The 24874-nt window shown below is 34.8% G+C and overlaps 1 protein-coding gene across 18 annotated transcripts in view; it reads left to right on the plus strand.

Annotated features, from left to right (window-relative positions):
• The window catches only part of LOC149775642 (uncharacterized), a 176937-nt gene that overhangs the window by 42828 nt on the left and 109235 nt on the right, over nucleotides 1–24874 (plus strand). The window contains exons 6-7 of one of the 18 annotated variants that reach the window (XM_089943206.1): nucleotides 270–522; nucleotides 2551–4408. The exons of 14 other annotated variants lie outside the window; for them this stretch is intronic. In XM_089943206.1, the coding sequence (XP_089799332.1) occupies nucleotides 270–522; nucleotides 2551–2663 (366 nt within the window). In that variant the 3' untranslated portion in view covers nucleotides 2664–4408. Of the gene's footprint in view, nucleotides 1–269; nucleotides 523–2550; nucleotides 4409–19109; nucleotides 20733–24874 lie in introns of those variants that run through there. 3 more of the 18 variants (XM_089943203.1, XM_089943212.1, XM_089943214.1) reach the window with 3 other exon arrangements.

Genomic DNA, 24874 nt, shown 5'->3' on the forward strand with positions numbered 1-24874 from the left:
AAGACTTCTAATGATGTCTACTTTGTCCTAAATGAAGAAAAATACCAATCTGACATTCAATATGTCCACCACAGCAAATAATTTGAAAATGTTGCAATTACTGAAGAATATAAAAAATACTTAGCAGTTAAAAGGAAGAAATGGTCTTTTCTTGAATTCCTTGAAGATCTTTTGACCAGTAGAGCCTTTGTCCTTTGAAGGGATTCTTGTTATCAGTTATTAGTGTGTCTCCAATTAAAGAAAAATTCTTTTAATTTTCTTTCACACAGATGGTGGAGCTTGTTAATGGAACAAATGTTTATGTACATCTTGATGAATATAGAACAGCTATTAACAAGTCAATACCTAAATTATACAAAAGACTTGACAACTCACAGGAAATCCATAAAGATGGCAAACGCATAGCCAGATACCTGATGTCCATTTTTTTCGAAAAGAAGGAACTCCAGGAACGAAGCCTAACAAATTCCGAATTATCTCGTTATCCCCCACTAAATCAAAAAATTGTGAACGCAATACTTGGTAAGTGTATCAGATGATAACCTTTATAGTACAGAGATAAAAAGAAACTTGTTTTCTTAAATGTAGTGATTATACATTAGAAAACTTCACAGATCTATAAAAACTCTGCTTATTTTAATGCTGATTATCTTGGTTGGTTGCATGGTGTTATTGGTTCTTTAAACACATTGGCTAAATCATGCTGAGGAACTGGGACCTAGGTGCCTCTTCCAATGATATAATGAGGCAGGCAATCTGGGTTGCGATTATCGAACCAGCACACAATGGATTACATGTAAGACACTGTACTAACTGAGCTACATTCATACTATGGCTGGTCCTATGTGTAACTGGTTGAGCCACAAGCAATCAGTCCAAAAGTTTTCAAACTGTTCATTGAAATTATCTGTCAAAATTTTACTTTTGTCAGTGATGCTCTTTTCATTTTAGCTCATTCAGCCCCATCATTATCAGAATAACTCGGGCTATGCTCCAGAAGCACTCTGTGTCTAGCTGCTTGTGCCCCAGAGTTTTTACCTCTTTGAAAAATTTTGAAAACATTGCGCGCATGCATTTACTCTTACCTTAATTTCTCTTCTTATATCCACAAAATTTTCACCAATTATTCCAAATGAATTTGTCTACATAGTGATGTATTTTTTTTCCTATTTGTCCAAGTCTTTCACAATTTATTTATACACTGTTTACAAAATAATGTGCAATGTTTATCTGCAAGAACTCTATCATCATTGCTGTCAGCATCCTCATCTTCTGACAATTCAGTCTTAGAAACTTCTGTGTCCGAATCTAAATCTCGCAAAATATCCAACTGCCGAACATATCTTTCCTCAGCTTGCTCAATATTTTCGAGATCAAACCAGAGAAACTCCTCATTTTTGCACTTATCAAAAATCGCTCTTATGTCTGCCATCAATTACAATTTTTGATGAACAGAAAACGTGTAGTGAAACTGCTCTCAAACAGTAAACTTGGTTTCTGAACAATTCAAATGTCCACAAATGAAAGTAAAATCATTTCTGATTGGTTTAATAGTTGTTTAGTTCCTGGAAAAAACCCATTTGTAACCAATCAGAGATGTTGTATCTAACACACATTCATCACAGCTGGAGATGGGATCGGCCATTGAATGCAGTAAACAAATCACGCCTACAGACGGGATCGGGGCCAAATGAGTTAAAGACCAAACCTGTGTGCCTGCAACTTAGAGTCCATTTGATTCCTATAACTTGTTTTTTAGTTTTGTTTTTTCCCTCAAGTTTTATCAGATCCATTTGTTTGACTTTGGAATGTAAAACAGGCCTGTTCCACCCACCTGTACATATGTCATAAGAGGTGACTAATGGAGACATGAGCCGTGATTGTGCAGTGGCTTGGCTAGCAGGCCAAACTATTGTCCAAATAATTAATCCTACCATACCACAGGATCAGCCATGGTTAGCCATTATGGTGTGTCCTCAGCCAAGGCACTTCACCCCAATGCCTTCAACGAAACTAAACCAAACCAAAGTTTTGCATTTTTCTATCAATTTATTAGTTGTCAGTCATTTGCATAGCAGTTTGTACTCAGTCTGTTTTTTTAAAATTTATATTCTCTCAAAATGTGTGCATTTTGGTACTACAACATTAGCTAGGTAACATATCCTACTATATCAAATGTAAATAATTATCTTCAAGCTTAATTTAAAAACAAAACAATTTTTAAAAAATATTAAGGTTTAGGTTTGCTTCATTTGTGCAGTTTGTAAAAAGATTTTAAATTCCAACTTCTGCTTACTAATCCATCACAAAAATGCATAGATCTGTTGTATTATACACATTATGGTCACTTTTTATATGCTACTGATTGTATCATGTTTATGCATTGAGTTGCACACCTAATACTTTAGAACCTTATGGTTTACCTACATCTTGATGGAAACTACTTATCTTTATTTCAAAAATTTATTTATTTTTTGCAAAGTGAAAAACATTCAGAATTATCAAAAAATGCCACATAGTAATAATTAATTTTTTTCTCTTCCAATAAAGCCTTTTCAGTAATGAACTCGGACTCATCAAGAGCAGATGTAAAAAAAGCAATGAGAACCAGCTTGACTTCAAAAAGATGCAAAGCTAGAAAACAGATATTTACAGCAGCATGAGGACTTGATTCTTTCTACTTGATTATTCTACCTTGGAAAAAAAGAATTGAATGAAACTGTCACTTGTGTTTTTGACTCAAGTATTGGTCTGAGTTAGCATGGAGAGCCAATGCAACCAAACTCTGGAAAGACTGTGCAATAATCTTAACCAAGGCTTATATCACAGCACTCATTTTAATATTTTTCTAAATTCTTAATTAGGACCATGCTAGCTGGTTTAATGTGAACCCTTTGGTGACATAAGTGATATTTCCTGAAGCATTTATCCCACTGATGACCTATGCATTCGCATTCAGAGTAGGTTCATGTGGATATCATGCGGAGAAATTTAAGGCTGAGAAATAGTCATTTCATGAGCAACTGAAGTCAATTATGGTGTAACTTGAAACTTTACAGGTATTGTTCAAATTGACTTGATATCTCCATATAACACACTTTAACCAAAGAATGTGCTGAAACATAAAAGCCAACTTTATTGTTGTATTGTTGTTATATTACATGTATGTGGACCATTTTCCATGTATTACTTTTTACCTGATCCATATATTGTCTCTGATTCTTGAGTTTTGGATGGACCCATATTACTGTATCATGCGGAGAACTTACAATTTTACAGTTCATGTAGTGTGTACAGACCGTAAAACAGGTCATCAGAGAAAATCATTTTATTTATGCTTCATGATCATTTGAAATACATTTTGAGTTCATATTGTTTGCATTCCATTCATGATTGCATTTTGCTTTTATCACAGCATTCATTGTTACGTGTCATTTTTACTCATTTGGAATGAATGAAAAAAACATTTACCAAACTTGCATTTCCGTTTTCAAGGGATATCAGCAATTAAGGGAAGTAAACAAAATTCCATGTGCGGATTAGCAAAGCTGGAAAAGACTTGAAACTTTGTTACAGACATATTTACCTTGGTTTGATTTCTGCAACAGTAGTATTCACAACGAGAGCCTGTCCTGTGTCATTTTTTTAATAAGCTGCATTAATTTATGTTAATATTTTGTCTAAGTTGGAGTTCTGTGGTCGATTCTGGAATCCATTGATGATAGGCATTTGAGTTCCCTTTTGGTTTCACTTACAATTCATCATTCTGCATTTGCATTTGTGCTTTCCATTTTGTTCAATTGCATCATGCAATTAGTTTGCATTAAGTCTCCATCTACTCTGCATTCCAGTTTTATTTCACAGGTAAAAAGACCCGTTTTATGGTCAGTATTGTCTCCTGCTATAAATGCACCAGTTTAATGAGCAGAAATGCTTTAAAAGTTGGTCAACCAACTGATGAGTTTTTAGACATACAGCCAGATCTATTCTAAAATTGAAAAGTTAAGGCAGAAATCCCTCCTCCTCCATTCAAAGCATTGGAGGCAGTTATGAAATAAAGGAGAGATTTAATGAAGACCTAAAGGCAGATCATGAAAATATGTTGCCTACTTTTATTGCAGTTGGTTGATTTTCTCAGTTCATATGTTTTGAGAAATTAGTATGAATCCATCAGTTGAGCAACCTAGAATAGAGACTTTGATGTACATACTCGTAAATGACTGGATGCCTTTACATTCTAGGTGTGCAGATATTTGTTTGTAGCATGAATACTTTGCATTTCAATGGAGTATTGTTTTCAGTGTTTTTAATTTTGTTACATGAAGAAATAAACTTTACTTTAAATTGGCTGTATTATTATGATGATTTTGCATCCTTTTTAAAAAATAAATATGTTGTTACCATGTCATCAGTTATGAAGCTTCATTTTTATGAGTTCTTATAGTGTCTAGCTGGTCCTAAATGAAAAGATGTAAGCTGTCCCTCCATATTTTTACATCCACTCTTATCAAATGGATGGTCATATCAACATGATGTTTTCATCAGAAGTCGTATTATGAATATCTACTGGATCCTAACTGAAAATGGTACCCTATCATACATCCATAATGGCAGCTACAGTGACCATCTTGAATATCTTGCTGCCACTACTTCCTGAATGAATGGTCATGTTGACATTGGCTTTTCACCAAAAAGACTTTTAATGATGTCTATTTGGTCCAAATTGAAATTGGTGCCAATCTGACATTCAGTATGTTAACCACAGCAGCTAATTTGAAAATCTTTTAATGCTGAAGAATATCTGACATGTATTCAACAGTCAGCATTGAAAGAAGAGATCATTGTGTATCGAATTCCTAAAAATGCCTTTGGTGCAGTAAAGCATCAGTCTCTTCAAGGGACTTAAGTTAACTTCTTTCCTGTTCATAAATTTGTTTCCACAAGCTTGTCTCAACTGTTCCATATGCATGTACTCAACATTCCCAGTATCTTTCTTTTGTTGTTTGTTCGGTAGTTTTTAGTTTATGCACACACTAGCGAGCAAAATTGAGGGTACAATGAAATGTCATGGGGTACAGTGATTTTAAAAAGAACATAATTACATGTGTTCCAAGATCAAGGTTACTTGAGCTGACCATAGTATCTTCCTGTCATAGGTAAAAGGTCATAGGTAGACTTGATACATGCATACACAGTTGCAGCTCCCTGTTGATTCCTAAGCAGGGTGGTTCAAGGTCAAGGTCACTGGAATAAATATTGTAACTTTGAACCCTATTGGTCATTGACCAGAAGGCTTATGCAATGACCTGTTGTCTTGAGTCTGTGCATCATCAATCTGTTTATCACCACATTTCTTTTTACTACTAAACTACTCAGAGAATTACTTAATTAGGTTTGTGTAGTCATTAATTCTGTCAGCAGTCTCTATTTCCATTTTGTGTCTACATGTATCTGTCCATCATAGTTAAAATTATTCAGTAAATTCTGGTCTTAAGATAGATGTCTAAACTATTATTCCCGCAATATTTTGATGAAGCATAAAGGAATATTGTGATACCCACCATCTGTCTGCTCATTGCTGTTTATTGCCCATGTGGTAACCATTGGCAAGGGGTGTGTCTGTCCTTGGCTTCTTCCCCTGGGGGCCAAGGGAGGAAACCAAGGGTCTAATGCACAAAAATGTATATTGCACTGACATGTTCAAATATTTTCTGACCAAGAATTTTCTATACAATGTAGAAAGACATGTAATGGATTTTACATTGTGATACTGTATTAAGCTGAGGGGAGGGATATATTGCACAATGCAATAAGAAGCATGAGGATTTGTTATTGTAACCCACTTCAGTTGCACTAGTTTTGTTTTTCAGAATATGCATGACAATTAGAAATTTACAGCAAAGAGGAAGTTGCATTCTCAGTCCATACAGATAACAAAATTTTTATGTTTTAAATGTACATGTACATGTACCAATGGTTGGGGTCATTTCTTTGATATTGCACTGCAAGATACTTTATACAGATTAGCTTGTGAATCACTTTTGTTGCTGACAATTATTTAATCTTTACATTAATATTTGATTATTGGTATTTGGTTTGTCTGTTGTGGTATGCTTCCAATGAACTTGAGTTGAACACTTCAGGAGAGACCATTTGATTTAATGTGTGCATTCATCAATCAATGTTTTGCAAAATGCATGTATTTATACAAGTACTTAGCATTGTCAGGCTGCATAGGGACTCAAAAAACAATACATGTAGTCACTATTGTTTTCTGGAGGTTGAGATTTTCAAGTGTGAATTAGCACCTTTGATTCTTTTTACAGAGTAAAATAAATTTGTCGTTGGAAACTTACGGATGACACAGTATATTGCAGAACCTGCATTTCTTGGCTAGTAGTTCATGTATATCCATGGTTGTAACAAACGTGATTGCATGGTCCTTTGAGTGAAACTGTTGGATGTGATTCACTTGGGATCATAGCACAGACAGCTTCATTGAAGACCACTCTGGTGGCCACAGATGCAGGAGGTCCTGGGTTTCGAACCCCGGCTGAGTCATACAAAGACTTATAAAAATGATACTTACAGCTGCCTTGCTAGGCGCTCAGCATTAAGAGGTTAGTGTTAGGACTGGTGACTGGTCGGCCTGGTGTCAGAATAATGTGACATAATGCTACGTGTCTGCGGCATGATGCCCCAATGCTAGACATCACTATAAACTGCCACACTACAGACACAGACCTGCCAAGTATTATGATTTTGCCGTAAATCTTACGAAAATTACCTTAAAATATGGGCTTGAGCAAACAAGCAAAAACTACGTAAAAATGATCGTTTCAGAAAAATCTGTATAATTGGTTCATCCATTTTTATTTGGATCTGGGCTTCATCTTAGAATAAGTGAAATTAGTCAGGGAACCAGATTAACTTTACAGATGCTTTAAACTGCATCTATTTGTTTATGCGAAAGCATCTGCTTGATCAAACTGTTATATAATTTTTAAAAATGGCGTCCAGAAAGTGATGCATGTTTAAGACGAAAGGGAACATAAGCTTATAGAAAAGTGTTAATAAGCAACATAGAATAATTAAAAGGAGTATTCAGATTCTTGTGAATCAAAGCTGAAAAGGACACAGTTATGTTTATTGGACATCACATACAAATTTAAGTATGTCTCATGGTGTGAGATATGATTGCTGCTGTCATGTTGAAATGGAAAAGAATTTCCAAGAATATTTCAAGTTGAGAGATATCAGCAAGCCATTGAGTTGCATAGGGTTTAGAAGTAAAGTTTGTGCAATTGTACTAATGTAAATAAAGTCTATGCTTACTTTAAAAACTTTTCAGTTGAACATAATGTTTATCGTTGATGCGTCAAACTTTTAATTATGTTTTCCAGCTTTACAATAGCAGTTATTGATATTTTGTTAACCTTACCGAAAACTGGTCAATCTTATAGAAAAAGATTAACTGCCTTACTGAGACGGACTCATCAGTGTTGGCAGGTCTGAAGACATTGTAGCCATATGACTGAAAAATTGTTAAACTTAAAGCTACTTTAGAAATCAAATACACACACACACACACAATTTCATTGAAAAGAATCAGAATTTTCCTGGGAAATATGCACTAGAATTACTACAGTGGAAAGGGTTGATCTGAATATTTTAAACTTGTGTAACATATAGATGATTTCATTACCATGTTTGTGAAGATTTTGTAACAAAATTGTTTCTTACAGATGTATGCCTCACAGTACATGCATATATGCCTACAATATATCTGCATGTAATTGTGGGGACATACGGTTCTGTTATGTTAGTCCAGGATTGGGCAACCTGGTTGTATCTGCTTATTTGTATCTTATGGCGTGACATTAAATACATGTATTGCTTCTTTGTTCCATGCCCTGGAGGAAGTTCCACATGCCTGTGTTAATCAATGAATTAGTGGATTTTCTAATTACTTGGTGTTTTTTTTTATGTAAACATACTTGGACAACTTATTTGCAAAAGTGGAATGAGAGTAACACAATTTAATTTTATGGTACAAGTCTACAAGATTGGGTGATATTTCCTTGACATTTTTTGCAGTTGCTAATCTGATAATTCAGAAATAATATGAAAAGAAATATTACTTGGCTTGTCTTTTGGAAGATTCGAGGAGACTAAATGACATAAAGAAGGTTAATTTCAGAGAGCAAGGCAAACAGGGATGACCTTAAGAACATTTTACTATCAAAGAGAAGACAATTCAGTTCACGTGACCCTTTAGATGCAGCACAGACAGAAGAACAAAATAAGGTTAGTATTTTTTCCAGGTCCCTTTATCTCACTAAGTTCTTTTCTCGTAATATTGCAACTTGTGGTGATAGCTTATCATTTGTCATTTTGAAATCAGCTCATCATAAATAAGAAGAGTTTATGGGATTGTTTTTTAAATTGTTACCCTTCATCTGATGTCCATTACCTGCCATCCACTGAAGATTAAAAGTAACGTCTATCGGGTAAAAGTTGTTTTGAATTTATTTTCCATCACCAGCATAAATGTGTGTATCAAAACGGCAAAATTTCAGATGCTTAATCACATCATTGAATTGTTTTACCCGTTTTCATATATGATCATAAACTACTTGGTATATGCAGAAAGAAGCAAACATCATCAGAAATTGTAGCAACCACCTTGTCATTACCAGTATCATCAGTAAAATCATTAAACAAAGTTGTAATTTGCTTTGTGATCAGAGTTCTTTTAATTCTACCCAGGCTTTAATTTTTGTGTGGGCAAGACATAATTTTTTTTGTGAAGCTTTAATTTTCCCTCATAATCATAATCTTGAATTAATGTGCATATAATTTTCCACTATAGTGTCTTCTGTGATATGTAGGGTATTGTTCTCTCCTTTCATTCCAGACAACCAGGCTGCCTTGTAGTGGTCTGAGAACAGCAAATGAAAACAGAACAGGTGAACAGGCATCCTTAATAGCAAGTGAGAGAAATAATCAGAATAGAAATGAAAACAGTGATGAGGATGAAGCTGCATTATTTTTTAAATCAGTTCAGCTTGATGACAAAATGGAGTTAGAAAATGAGAATCTAGTTGGTGTCACTGAACATCAGGATCCTGCTTTTCACATGACGGATGCATCAGCACCATTATATTTGGATAAAAGCATTAGAAAATTAGGACCAAAATTGAATTCAGTCAACAGACGTCAGGCTCGAATGGAGTCATCGTTGCAGCGTCTTGAGGCAAAGTGCGACTTGATTATCCATTCAGTTGCTCAGCTAGTTACCAAGTCGCAGCTAGAAACCCATAGTATACAACAAGCACAGCAGTTAAATCAGACAGTTTCCAGTCCAGGCCTTTCCACTGATGCCCATTGTTTTGACTCTGTTTTCCAACAGGTCTCCGATTATAATTCCATAAAATGTCAGCCATTTGGAACATGCCTTGAAGATCCTTTTCATGATGTCCCTTTAGAGTACAAGATGTCAATGAGAGTCCTTGAAAAACTTAAATCTCAATCATCAGGACCAGGAAACTTTGCTGTCAAAATTTCTGAAAGGTTATTCCCAGAACTTTTTACAGCCGAGAATCTGAGGCTAAAGTATTCATACTTTGGAGGTGGAGTATTGAACAAACAGGAGTTGGATCCCCAGAGGAAGGAAATTCTTCAGAGATATGTTCTGTCGTTTTACCCTGAGTATCAAAATCCAGATTTGTGGAAAGGTCAAATTGTGGCTAAGGTTAATGAGAACCTTAGAAGACCTGTCCAGAGGAAGAGGGTTAAAATTCCAGATAAGGAATGGTAGACTGCTTGAAACTTGCCAACTCGTATGCATGCTGAAGAATGGTAGGCTACTGCACACTTGTAAAATTGTTTGCATACTGAGGAATGGTAGACTACTGCACACATGTAAACTTGTATGCATGCGAAGGAATGGTCGACCATGGCAAACTTTAGTTTGTATTCATACTGAGGAATGGTAGACTACCACATATTTGCCAGCTTGTATTCATTCTGAGGAATGGTAGACTACCACAGACTTCCCAACTTGTATTCATACTGAGGAATGGTGGACTACCACATATTTGCCAGCTTGTATTCATTCTGAGGAATGGTAGACTACCACAGACTTCCCAGCTTGTATTCATACTGAGGAATGGTAGACTACCACATATTTGCCAGCTTGTATTCATTCTGAGGAATGGTAGACTACCACAGACTTCCCAACTTGTATTCATTCTGAGGAATGGTAAACTACCACAGACTTCCCAACCTGTATTCATACTGAGGAATGGTAGACAGCCACGAACCTGCCAGCTTGAATTCATACTAATGAATGGTAGACTATCACAGTACACATGCTTAGGAGAAGAGAAAAAAGAAAATAACAGCACAGCTGTAAATAGCTAACGTTTAAATGACATTTTGAGTTGAGCTAAAGAAAGTAGAAATAGGGAAAATTGCATACATTATTAAAGAAGTTTTAATTAAGAACATGGTCAGTTGGTTTCATTATTTAGATGGTTATATTGTGGGAACTATGTACAATCATATGAGTTTAAACATTTCACTGGTTTCAGTATATAGATAAGCTTGAAAACTTTGCACATTCTTTATACTGACCTTATTCCACAGCAGTTTTCATGGAATTTGATGTTTTCTTTTATATATGACATATAGACAAGTTTTTCCCTGATGACTATTCTTACCGAATATAAATCAAAGACATTTTACATTGCTGAAAATGACAACAGTGAATTTATTTTTGTAAAGGTGGAGGTCTAGTGTCCATTTGAGAACAATATAATTAGACCACTTATATTGCATAACAAATATGTGATAAACAACTTTTGGAAATAAAATTTTAAAATGTCCCTATTGTCAGCATGGTGGCAACAGTTGCATATTATGAAAATGGCAGTACATTTTATTAGTTAAAGTCACATTCAGTAGCAGAGGCTTTTCCACTGAATATTGAAAACCTGACTCCTGTGATTTACAGTCAACAATTGTAGTTGGTCAAAGACTTTTGAAAAGCTAATTATCCAATGATAGCATCTCATTGTGCCATTGCAAAATTTGAGTTAAGTAATTGTTTGATTCTGGCACAGTATCTAACAATCTGGCTTATTCATAATTAGTAGGAGCTGAATGATATTAATGAAGGCTACATATTTCATTAAGCTCATGGTAAAGTGTCCTTGTGATATCCAAGCACTTGCTTTTATTGAAATGGGAGAAATTTACTCATTAAATTGAGCTTGACTAACATATCTGTCATTCTGGAGAAACACTCTGATGCATCTTCAACTTAGAGCACTTGTTTTCATGACTAAATCTTGCCTTTAAAAAACAATGTATCTTAAATTGTATAAAATGCAGGGCTTTCAGTGGCCCTTAAAATCTTGCAGCCAGTGCCCCCCAAATGAGTTCCCAATGTTTTTGTGGCCATATTTGAGAGTTAATGAGTTAAATTTATCTCCAGGAATTGCCTCAGTGTATTGGGAAATTAGCAGTATTTTTTAATCTATAGGAAGATTGTTAATTCTGTTCTCTTTGCCATTGATATCAGAATTAAAAACATGAGACAGTTTGACAAAAGCACAAGCTGAATTTTTGCTCTTTACACTTTGAAGAGCTAGAGAGCAAGTCACATTTGTTCTTCCTCATATTATGCTGATCACAGTTTGAAAAAAAAATCATAACAATACATTTGAGATATACGTTTATACATGGAGTTTTAAAGAACAAAATTGGATTGTGTTTTAGTGCGGCTATCTTACATCCAATCTTAAGGCTTATTCGTAGATAATAGGTCCATTTCTAGTTATGTTGATACATGTTTTTTATCACTTGATCAGTCTGAATAGTTTACTTTTCTCTGTCAAAATGTTAATGTTTATATAGTTCTGTGCGTGTCATTCTTAGAGTGTATGTATGTGTGTTTTCCTCTTTGAAACGTGAAAACGTTGCTTTATAGCAGCAATAACTTTCCTGTCAGTATTGCATAGCTTTTACTTTTTCACATTGCCAGACCTATTCCATTTGATGTGGATGAATCCTCCCACAGAGGGGAGATTTCTCAGTAGGACACAGTCCACTCATGTACCTCACATGCACATGTGCAGAACAGTTGTCTTTTTCAAGGATGCCATGCTAATGGATTTGTGGCCAAATGTCTTATATTGCTAGAGCACCACCACTTTGTGGTCGTCTGTCAACAGGTATTATTTCCGTGTTATATGTATCTTCTCCATATACCGTTTACCTGCTAGAGACACCAACTTCCTCTCAGAATTTGATGTTTAAAGGGACTTCTCAGGTAACCATGCTATATCCTTCCCTTTAGGGTTAAGGTACATATATATTCATTATCATTTACACTGATTATGGGTAGGTCTTTTATGTCAAGAAAGTAATGCAGAGGCTGTGTTATAAAGCGATTACATATTTCTTGGTTTTAATTAATTGTTTAAACATCAAATGTGGCATTTGTTTACCTTTGTATATTGACAATTGTTTTCATGGCTTTCATTTCATTGTTATTTTAGTGTGTGCTTGCAAGCGCTCTCAAGAAAGATATAACAATGAAATGTCTACTGGCATAGTGTATTGTGCCCTCATGAATAGCTGGTGGGGCAACATTTCACCTTGAGGAGTGATGATGACAAACTAGGCTGTGAAATATCTGTCTGGTGATTGGTCTTTGACTGGTAAATGCATCTCACAGGTCAATGTCTGGTCATCAGTCACTGGGCAGTTTGTCAGAATGATCAGTGTTAGGTCAGTGGTCACCTCACACCTGTTGCCAACTTTACACCAATCATTATTCAGAGGTCTCATCGTATGGGGCTAGAGATTGCACCAAGTTCCCACCTCTCCTCAACTATAACATCACACACATGACAGGATTGGAACCCTACCCAGCATGTCCAGAATATGGAAGTGGATCAGGCTGGTATCCCCCCCCTTTCCTATTATTCCATTGAATCCTTATGGGATGTAGGGTCCTCCACAAATGCCATTTTTGATCATCTGTATCATTATAAATATTTATAATACTTGTGCTATTCATTTGCATTCCCGTTTTGTTTCTTGTGAATGTTGCATTTTGGGAAATGTGAACAGTGCTATGTATATGACATGTTTTCAACTCTTTTCTTTTAGAGGTATTAAGCGTCATTATTGTTATTGTTACTCACATAAGTGCTTATACAAGATTGATCTGACCAGTTCTTATACTGCTTTAGCCATTGACTGCAGAACTTAACACTTATTGCGCAGCTATTGAGGTACCCTAAGACACTTCAGTCTATTTATGGTAAAAACATCATTAGTGGGCCAAAATAAGTTTTTTTTTTATTTTAAGGCATCATTTTAATTGTATTTATAATGATGTTTTCAGATGCATTTGTAGTTGTGCAGTGATAAAACAAGAGACACAGGCTAATAACTCTTTGAGAAAATGTTCAGCATGGCTTACTTCTAATTTTATGACTCATATTGTTGAAAATTGAGAGAATTACACTTCACTATTTATTAGATCACTGACACTGATATAATGAATAACATATTTAAATCTTTATTACCCACCAGTAAGACGTTTCAATAATATGTTGTTACCATTTATTAACATAGAAATCCATTCATGTAAAAGTCTTACCTGTGAAATGCTCTTTAACATTTCCAAGGTGGTAACTCATAATAATAAAACCTACATCCAGTCTTGTATCATTCACAGTTAGTTTCGTACAATAATAATGTATTTAAGAAAATGACCTGGGACAAAACAAATACCTATTCAAGTGTTTAAAAAAAATGTATTTAGTCATATTGGAATGTGCTTTTTTATGTTGCTGTTAGTCATATGAAAGTTTTGGTACCAGACTGCACAAACTTAGATCGTTACATTGGTTCTGTAAAGAATATTAATGGCTGACCTGCTACTAAAATAACACTACTGCTTTAATTGTCTGGAAAAATTACAATCAAGATTCATACTGTGATATTTGTTTTATTTAATGACAATCTCTGTGATCTGTTTGAGTTGTATTTATGCAGATCTTCATAAGTGGTACTGTTGATGATGGTAGATCAAATCATGGCAGATCTTTTTGTTTTACATGTTTTGATTTTCAATATGCATGCAGTGTCAGCCTTCTTGTATTAAAATAGCACTTTGATTGTGTAACAGACTTTATATGTCCTATCAACTTTTAGTAAGTACTGTTCCATCACATGAATGAACTTTGTATGTACATTTACTTTACATTATTATTATTATGAAGCCTATCTGCAAAATTAATTTCATACTGAAGTTCTGCAATCAAATAATAAATTTTACTTATACAATACTTATTCACACAGTTCAGCAACAGTTCAGTGACAAACAATAACAAATACTTGGCTGAATCATCTATAATTACTATCTGGTAAAGTGACAAGTAATTGTTTTTGTCCCTAGTACTTTGAAGATAACATTACTATGACTATAAAGCACAAGTGCATACACTCACTTGTAATTCCAGTCCAACTGCAAACTGCACAGGCCCTGATCTGGTGGTGCATTATGCGATAGCAGCTCAGGGTATATGTTGCTTCCAGTTGGACATATAAGTGAATATGAACAGCATGTTAATTCCCCTTTCATTCAACATGTTTAACAGAAGTGAAGAGAAATGAAAATATAAATATTTGTAGAGAAACGTTGTTTTTGCTCTTCTGCCTTTAATTTCGAGCCCTTCTTCTAAGCCTTTGTTGTCCACAGATTTAACCAGTTTAATTTTCAGCACTCATTCATGCATGCCATGTTGTCAAAAGATTTAACAATATTGATTTTCGGCACTATCAGTGCAAGTTGTCATCATTCAAAATACCTCAAAAGTTTGATTTTCTGATCTCATCTGTCCAAGTCTTTGTTGCTCTTTGTCAGTTGTTGATGTTGTTATAGGGCGTAACGCCATTTTTCAGCACAAGAGAGGTCATACATGGCGGCCAGTATAAATGGTGGATGAAGAACCTGGGAAAATCCCGGAAAGAACCACCGACCCACGAGAAACTACTGGCAAGCTTTCTCACGTACACTCATTGGCTAAGTCCGAGACTCGAACCCAGGGTGAGCGTTTAGACCACTCTGCCACTCGGGGCCTCCACATTGTCTAAGAATAGAGTGCAGATGGTCTTTCAAGTAGACTGTAGTTGTGCTCCAGAACCTTGCCCCATATAATGGCTGTATGGACATCCATCCATCATGTGTTGGCTGTTTTTCATTTCAGCTCATTTCATTCACTCTTATGGGGAGGCATCTGTGTTCTGTGAACAAATATATTTCAAGCTTCTATAAATTTTGTAAAGAGTACAATACAGATTATGAACACTTGTCCAGGACAAGTGTCTAAAGATAATTTGTTTGTCCTGCCTACCTTTTTACTTGCTCTAATATTTGAGTCACTTGATAAGATGTATACCCATTAATCCAGAGAAAGAACAAAAGCAATAATGTCCGACATATTTTTTTTATGAAGGGGCTGCATTTTTCAACTTCGTCCTTGTCAGTGTATCTTGTATACTCTATTTCTTGCTCTGATATGGTAGCACTAGTACTTCCATCAGCAACATTGGAATGGAATTTACATGAATTCAGATTTTCCCCATACATTTTTCTTAAGACTCGATCAGTTGACAGAACAAAGTCTCAAGCTCTGAATTTTTGGTTTTAATTAACATCAAGTTCAACATAGTTCTTATCCTGTGGGTTAATACACTTTCATAGAAAAGTTGCCTCAGACTCAGCGGAATCCCTACGTTTTTGTCCCTCTACTTTCATGTGAATTTTCCTTCTTCGAATCGTTCTTATTACCTTCGTTAGAAAATTAATTTAGATAGTGGCTCATTTTATCCTCTTAGTAATGATCACTTAACTTGAGAATTGCTTCTAAACTGATCACAACATGATTCTTTTAATTTAAATATAAACAGACAAGCTCCACAATTAGCATAGTCATTTCGCCTCTGTTGCACATAAAAAATATAAAAAATAATCATCTGAATAATTATAAAAAAAATTTAAGAATCATTGCTGTCATTTAATCGGTTCATAAAGGTTAATGACACTGATGTTAGTAATGTGACTTTCATTAATTGCATCGAGTCACTATTGACATCAAAGGGTGATCATCTCTGAAGTAAATGGGTTGAGTAAACGCAATATAACTAGGTCATTTAAAACAGTTGATGAATCACACCAGATTTGTTTTGTTTGATATGTTTGATTGCCGATTATTTTAGATGTTTAGCCCAATAGATTGTCGAGCGGTAATAGAACATGCACACATACAACAGTTATAAATAATGTAGGTTTGATAATGTATAAATGGAGGTTGGTTCATGCATTCATTAGGCCCAAACTTGTTTGTTTGAACTATACTGATCTGCCACCAATATTATCACCAAGGTTACTAATATAAATCTTTAAACAGTTTCTCAAAACTGCTCAACACATTTAAACAGCTTTGACAGAAACCATCCTGGCATGTGGGTCTTTCAGTTTTATTCAGATGATGCCAGTCCAATATAAAATAAGGCAACTGCTACTGTCTTCTGAAAAGAGACTCATTAGGACAAGTTAAAAAAAGCTACTGAACACGTTTGACCAGAATTTTACAAAAAAGTATCCTGACATGAAGATCTTCATATTTATTTGTGATGCCAATCCACCATTAAATATGACCACTGTTAATAAAATACAAATACATAAAAATGACCGCTCAACACAGTGAGACCAAATTGGATGAAATTTAAAGCATCCTGTGATAAAGGTCATCCATATTGGTTTAAATGATGCAAATCCACCATTAAATTTGACCACAATTACTAATATAAAAAAGCTGAAACTAATTTGTATTGAAAAAATGCTGAATAGAACTTCACCAGTTCTGATGTCAGATGATGATGAGCATTCACAGCATAGACGATTTAAATAATGTATATTTTATATACATATAATGCCCATCCGCCATCAAATATGGCTGCTATAACTAACAATATAAAAACCTCAGAGCAGCAGTTTCTCAAACATCAATCAAAAACATTAGATCAAACTTTACAGAAAGTAATGTGGCATAAATGGTTTTCTAATGTATAAAAAATGATAATAATTCGCCAGCAAATATGGCTACCTTCACTAACAATCAAGATGACTTGAAATGACTTTATCCAAATTTTGACTGAACGCATCCTGGCATAAAGGGTTTTTCAACTGATACAAATGATACCAGACCACTATCACATACACCTGCTATTACTATAAATGGACAAAGCTTTAAAGCAAACACTGCTTATTAGAAATTAACATATTTTCATAGAACGGATGATATTAATAAGGGCATTCCGATTTGTGTAAATTATGCCTGTTCAAAATAAAATAGGGCTACCATTACTAACGATGCAAAATAATGCCATGAAACATGAGAAAGTTTAAATGACTTCATAAACTCATCAAAATTTGACTGAATATAACAGAAAACATTCTGGCATAAATGCTTTTAATAAATAGAAAAGTAGCATATTTAATTGTGTGCACTGAAAAGATTTTGCTTCAGTTAACATATTTCTTGTACGAACGACGTATAAATTTATAAATATCTTTGCAGAATATTATAGCTAAAATCTTGGCTACATTTGTAATTATTCAGTATTTTAAAGATTTAATTTTTTTTTTTTAAATATGGATTGAAAGTTGGTAATGGCCTTATTAAAGTACCTCAGAACTGTGTTTATATGCAGTCACATGTATGATGCATTGGTTTAAGGCATTTCATGTATTTAATGTCATTGCTCAGAGCATATTCTAAATCTGTATTTTGTACTGGTTATTTATTTGCTAAGAACAAAGAAACCCATCACCTTCAAAAAGAAAACAAATATAATTTTGATGGATATTCCACACTAATCAGTTGGATGGACTTGAAACCGCTCTACAACTCCTTTTCCTGATTGGTTAGTGATTTTCAAGTTATGAATTCAGGAGTGGGCCCCCAGCGTGTTAGAACAGAATTAGGCATCCATGGCAACTAAAGAATTAACTCCCTTTGCGGGGTACCGGGTGGCCGAATGGTCTAAAGCGCTCTACATTACCGATCACTACCATCTCACCTTTGTCAACGTGGGTTCGACTATCGGGCTTGGCCAATGTGGATATGTGAGAAACCTTGCCAGTAGTTTACTGTGTGTTGGTGGTTCTCACTGGGGTTTTACCCGGATTCTTGTTCCACTAATTATACCTGCCGCCCTGTATGGCCTATCGTGCGCTGAAAATGGCATTCAGTCCAAAACGACAACTCCCTTTTTAATGCTAATTAACTATGTAAACTTTGAGGCTGGTACTTTGAACAGTTTCTGTGTTGTTAATTAGGGCCAACTTTCCAGAAGCTGGGGAAAATCCAGTGGACAATGCTGGTTGAATAAATGATATGATACATAGATAAATCATTCCAACATTGATGGACTATGTAGTAACTGTTTGCTTGTGCGACACGGACTTTTCATTTCCAGTTTCAATATTTATTCTGTAGCTGGCATGTATCAACTGCCCAGGGTAGTGATATGACTTTCTTTTTGTTTTTGTGTACACCATTGATAAAACAATTAAACGTGGCAGTGGCTGGGATATAGTTTTTTAAACAGAAGTTTTAATTCTTACTCGTATATTGGAGATTTTGTGTGTAAAACTTTGATGAATTTTTTTGCCACAATTATCTGTACAAACTCCATGCAGAATAAAAAGAGAAGAATAAGAAAGTTCTAACACTGTTGTTGCCTTTGCTTAAATCAACAAATTTACTTCAGTCAAGGAAAGCAAGCATAAGTTGGTTGGGTAATAACCATCTTTAGGAAGCATTATTTTTTTCTACAAGGGAATGGTTCTATTTTTTATGGTATTTAATATTTTTCTAGATGTTTGGCGGCAGAAAGCTACACATTTTAATATCATGTGTTGATAGTTTACTGAAATCATTAAAAAAAATTAAAAGCAAAAAAAAATAAATAAAAAAAACCCACCTGCCCAGCTTACCATCTAAACTTATTGTTTTCAGTGGACAGGACAGAGAGAAAAGTCAAAGGTGACACTTTCGAGTCCAGATTTCATCAGTTCTGCAGAGAAAATTGTCCGCCACCTAGAAACGTGGAAGCATCTGATTATGATTATATTGTTATAAAGGGGAAGTCATCAAGGAAGCAATTAGACTTGCTGAACTTTAACCAGATCAAGGACTCGTTAGATTTTAGTCAGGTGGATTGGGGTTATTTTTGTTCTTCCCAGAAGTCTTGGTCACTTAAAGAAAAGGTTGAATATCTTTGCAATATTGTTCACAGCAGGTTTGAAAAACCTCTAATTAGAATTCAGGCATCTTTTCATTTGGGTTATTACATGTGCAAATATGAAGAGTTGGACCGATTAGAATGTTTCAGTGTCATGCAGAAGTACAAGAGTTTGACTCATTCACGAAAATATAAACAGCTTTTTCTTGACCTTGGATGCTTTCGTACTCTTGCGCATTGTACTCTTACTTTTCACTGTATTGCCAATCAAATTGCTCATGTTCGTGATCTTATCAAAAGCCAAAGCCAGGAGGAAATACGGTTCTTGATGTTCCCACCAAACAGAGATCCATATCAGTTCCTGAAGGCCTATGAAGAGTGGTACAGCCTGAAGGAGAGTGCTGTCTACCAGTTAGGTCTTCCAGACAATCGTTGTAGTTCCACTGTTATTGAGCAAAATACGCACAAAATATTCATGGATGTAACAAAAGATGGCATGTGGGTGATAGAACATTTTCTGAACAATTCTGCAGAGGAAGACAAATATTTACTGATGTATGATAAAGGGAGTTCCGGTAACTGTTATGTGGTCCATAGGAACAAATTAGGCAAATTTTCTCTGGAGAATGAGAAACTGCAGTGTCTTAAAAAGATGGAACCAGAGGCTAAGGTGCATTTACTTACAATCAAATAGCCAAATTTATATGATTTGTTGGGAAATGTACATTAAAACATTGTGTAGGTCACCAGTGTGGTTAAGTATTTTTCATCAGAGAAGTGGTTATTAAAAAGAGATGTATAGATTAGACAAGTAGTAATATTCACCTTAATGGAACAGATGGAATATTCTCCGTCATGAAACAGATGCTTACATTATGCAAAGATGCCAGCCACTATGATTTTGGAGGAATTCCTGTAGTGAAGCCCAATTTTTCCTATTGCAATAACTTCTGTCAAATTATGAGTTTCTGGTCAGAAAATTTGTACGTAGGCAAACAGAAATATTAAGACCGATGCATCTAGATTTTTTAAATGTCAATTTGCCAGTTGCAATGTGCAAATATGAGCACTTGTATCACAAATGCAGCTGTAGACCGACCATTGATAAATCACATGAACATAGAGTTTTATTTACTTGCGTTAGTTTGAGATAGTTGTTGAAAGGAAACTGGCCAGTAACAATTACATCTCCACAACATAAAATGTGTGCTTCAAGGTTAAAACAATATGAAAGGCATCAGAACTAGTTGAATACAATATCTGTGCAGCCATTTTCTGACAGCCTTTAGCGTGTTACATACAGGGAAAGCAGGAAGAATGTTTCAGCCCAGAATGTGCCCTGAATCAGTCATGTACTTGAAATAAATTTGATTAAAACAAGATAATAATCCTATTTTATCCTTCAGTTACGATTTATATTTTTCGCATTGGTACGGGATGGCGTCGCAGAAAACATGTCTTCGATGTGTGTAGACATGTACAGAAACAAAGATAAAGACTCCATTTGAACCCTAATTACATTTACTTAACCAGCTAGTAGCTTCTCATGGGTCGGTGGTTCTTTCTATGCTTTTCCCGGGTTCTTCCTCCACCATTTATCTTATCTTGTGCTGAAAAATGGCGTTGAACTCTACAACAACAAAAGAATTTAATTCACCACATACTATATATAGTCGCCTGTAAGTGGAGCCAGTGGAAACAACATAGGCCCTGAACTGCTGTTGTATAATGTGCTGGCAGATCATGGTTTGTGCAGTTTGTTCTACTGATTACTCCTAGCAAACTTTTAAGAGCCAGATCTACCTGAGCATTATGCAGGGAAGATTTTAACGATTGCTGATCAACAGAGGGTTAAACGGTGGATTAATGAGTAGTAATATGACGGTTCTCCTGGAAAATAAAATTAAAATCGTAGAACTGATACATGTGTAGCTGCGTTTTCTGGTTGATGGACATGTGCCATATAAACAAAAGTAGACAAGTAATGTGTTCTTTATTCATTACTCGGAATGTACAGGTTTTTTAAAATAAATAATGCTTGTTTTACTTCCTGGTAGCACATTGTCCTAGGTACTACTGGTAACTTCTTCAGTACCGCGGCCTGGCCCGGGGTGTGTGTGTGGGGGGGATGTGGCATATTTGACTACCCTTGTTTGTTTTCTGACAAAAAATTAAAGAATCAGTAAGTCTTCGGACGACAAAAAGAGTTAATCATTTTGTCTGTCTGAAAATGTGCCGAAAATACAGTATCATGAATTGGGTTAACACATGTACTTTACTCTCAAGGTAAAACAAAAGATGAGAATGAACTTTTGAGATTGTCATAAAATTATAAAATTCTTTGATTAAGAATTGTAACACGAATATTACATCCTATACATGGTCATATTCAAGTTATTTTCAGTAAAATCTGTCTTCTTTTGGTGAACAGAAGTTTGAGAAGCAGATTTAAAGACAGTGAATAGAAGAAGAAGAAGAAAAAAAGAATAATCTGTTTTTAATCAACTCGTTGTAGCTCTACTTAGATATAATGGAAAAAATGTTTTCTTTTCTGCTTTGTCAATGTATGTATGTATGTATGTATGTATGTATGTATGTATTGATGTGGTTTAGCAAAATGTCAGCACAATAATGGCTATATAGTGCTGATTAATTAAAACTAATTTTGAAAGTTAAATGTCAAGCTGAAAAGTTGCAGAATACTAACTTCGTTTGAAAGGGACCACCATTTTATTGTCCACATCAATTTAATATGAATTTGTTTGCTTGCATGGTAGTTGATATGTATTGTGGCTGCTCAAAACTTACACAGTCTTTGTAGAGCTTAGCTATGTAAATGTTCATTACATTCAGATTATTAATCATCTTAGTGCGTTATTGTATATGGCATGACTTGTGTAATACATTGAAAACAGCCTAAACCATTGCATGGTGAAGTGGTTTATACCGAGGTTTATACAGGGCACTCTGGCTCTAACTACTTGTTCAAGATCTTGCATTTCTTTGCAAACACGGAGGAAAATGTGAATTGTTGCAGTTATTGATTTCCTCCATTGTTTGCAACGACTGAAGCTTTTACATTTCACAATTCAGGGCCTGACAATTTGGTTTATGACTCAATCGTTCGGGGCCTGTAGGATTCGACATTGTCCTGGTCTGCAGAATCCAAGAATTAGTCACACAAAACTAATTCTGAAATAAAACATTAGGTGAATCCAAGCTGTAGATGCTAGGTTTAAGTTGGGGTTGCCGAAAGACAAATATGTGACTGATAAAAATCAAGCTTTCACTGGTGCTCCGTATTTTGCATGATAAATTTGCTGATTTCCAGAAACCTTTTACAATAACATTATAAATGGTCAAACAGATTTTGCATGCATCAGCGAACTTTTGTGACTCTTTTCTGATCCGTTAAGGATTAAACAGCACATTTTATTCAATTTAAGGGAATAACAGAAATATTAAAAAGTCAAACTGGCCGGTGCTGGTAATATACAAAAAGTGCTCTCTAAGCCCGTGGTAAATTATCTTCACAATCGATATTTGGCAAGCAATTATGATACTGAACGCATCCATTAACTGTTCTTTGTCCGAGGTTTTATTTATAGATTTTGTGATGTCAGACAGGAATTAAGCTGTAGAGGGTGTAATTTGTTTGAACTTGTGGGGTTTTTTTATTGTTATTTTTTTTATTTTTTTAAATATTTTTTTATGCCATGTTTGTGTATAGTAAGTAACGCGTGTCTACCTTGATTTTTCGTAAGTATCAGGGTCCAATAACATTCTCCGTAGTATTAAGTGAGGGCACAAGATAACGAAGTAAGCTCCAGTTTTAGGTAACATTTCGGGGTAGGTTCGAGGGTGCCAACAACTTTCTTTTGTGGATATATATATATATATATATATATATATATATATATATATATATATATATATATATAGTCCTTAACATATGTTTGTCTTGTGAATTTTTTTTTTAATTAATATTACTGGATATCACGACCTAATTAGTATATTAAAGTCGATAACTGGATGACAGACAAACTTTTGATAATAAAAACGCTGAGATGCAGCGCCTACACGCTTGTGCTTTATTATAGTTGTTGTTGCCTTCCATTTTAGATCAGTGATGTGTATTCATTATAAGCAAGTAGAAATGAACTAGAGCTTCGTAGCTAGAATTACACTCAATAACTGCAGGAGCCAAAACTATATGATATATTTATATTGGTTAATTCCTTAAAACAGAAGTTTTAAATGTCAGCACACCCTTCTTTGTTAATAGCAGTTGCTTGTTTGTACTTATAAACAACCTGCAGATGATTCGTAATTCCAGGAAAAAGTAGATAAAACAATAGCTCTCCAGGACACTGCATCTGGGGAAAAGTAGATAAAACAATAGCTCTAATGGTCATAGAACAAACAGTATTTCCATCACGTTTTCATCTACTGCCGCCAAATGTGCACTGAGCAGGAGATGCATCTCTGAGGTCAACTTTTGTCATTCAGTAAAACTGCGTTACTGTGATACACTTTCCAAGATTTAAACATGCATCATACGATTTATCTTCCGAAACTGACAATCCCAGTAACCATGTTTCGGAAGGTAAAACGACAAAGCCAAAATTTATATAATTGAAATTAAGGAATACTTCTAAATTAATGACCAATTTATTACATGTTTTTGCATTATTCATACAACAGGCGTATACTTAATAACCTTTCAGGAATAGTTTCGGAAAATAATTTCATGCCGATAAGAATAATTACCTCTGTTTCGTGTGATTTCATTTAAGTAAGACTTCTGCAGTATTTCACACAAATACTTGTATCTACGCAATCAGATTCAGGCAAGTCATAAATCTCTTTTCTGTAAACATTTATTTAAAATAAAAAAAACATAATGAGTCCTCGAATTGCAAATACCTATTGAAAGCAAGAATAAAGAATATATATATATATATATATATATATATATATATATATATATATATATATATATATAATGAGCATTTTTGTACATTGATTAGTGTATTTCTATTCACATTCTCCATTTAAATGTTGCAGTAGGTTTATGTCAGGAACGGCAACCAAAGATTATTTATTTCTTCAAAAACTCGTATCCATCTAGATTTCTATGCAATTTATTTGAAAACTCTTGATAGAAAATAATAATAAAATGTTGTAAATACTTCTCAAACAGGGCAAAATCCCACTGAATCTTATGCAAAGGGCAATCAAGAGGTTCCTCCAAACAATTGTCCCCATTTTAAAATAATTAAGCTCTCCGAGGGTGACATGAGTGTGGGTAGTTGAATCATTTCAGTCCATTTAAGTTACATTTGAGAGGAAACGTTATTATGAAAAGACGATGACACCATACATAACCAGCCATTAAGTATGGCACGGAGTTTTTAAGTTGTATAGATTTTGAATCTGCAGTGGTTATTGTTGGTACAATTCACTTTAACACTATTATTCAAATATTGCTTTTACATAAGGAAGTACCTGTTTTTCAAAAACTCACAGAGTACTTGTA

This window comes from Sinohyriopsis cumingii, chromosome 19, assembly GCF_028554795.1.
Source record: "Sinohyriopsis cumingii isolate HCF-2022 chromosome 19, ASM2855479v2, whole genome shotgun sequence".
In the NCBI taxonomy this organism is placed as follows: domain Eukaryota; kingdom Metazoa; phylum Mollusca; class Bivalvia; order Unionida; family Unionidae; genus Sinohyriopsis; species Sinohyriopsis cumingii.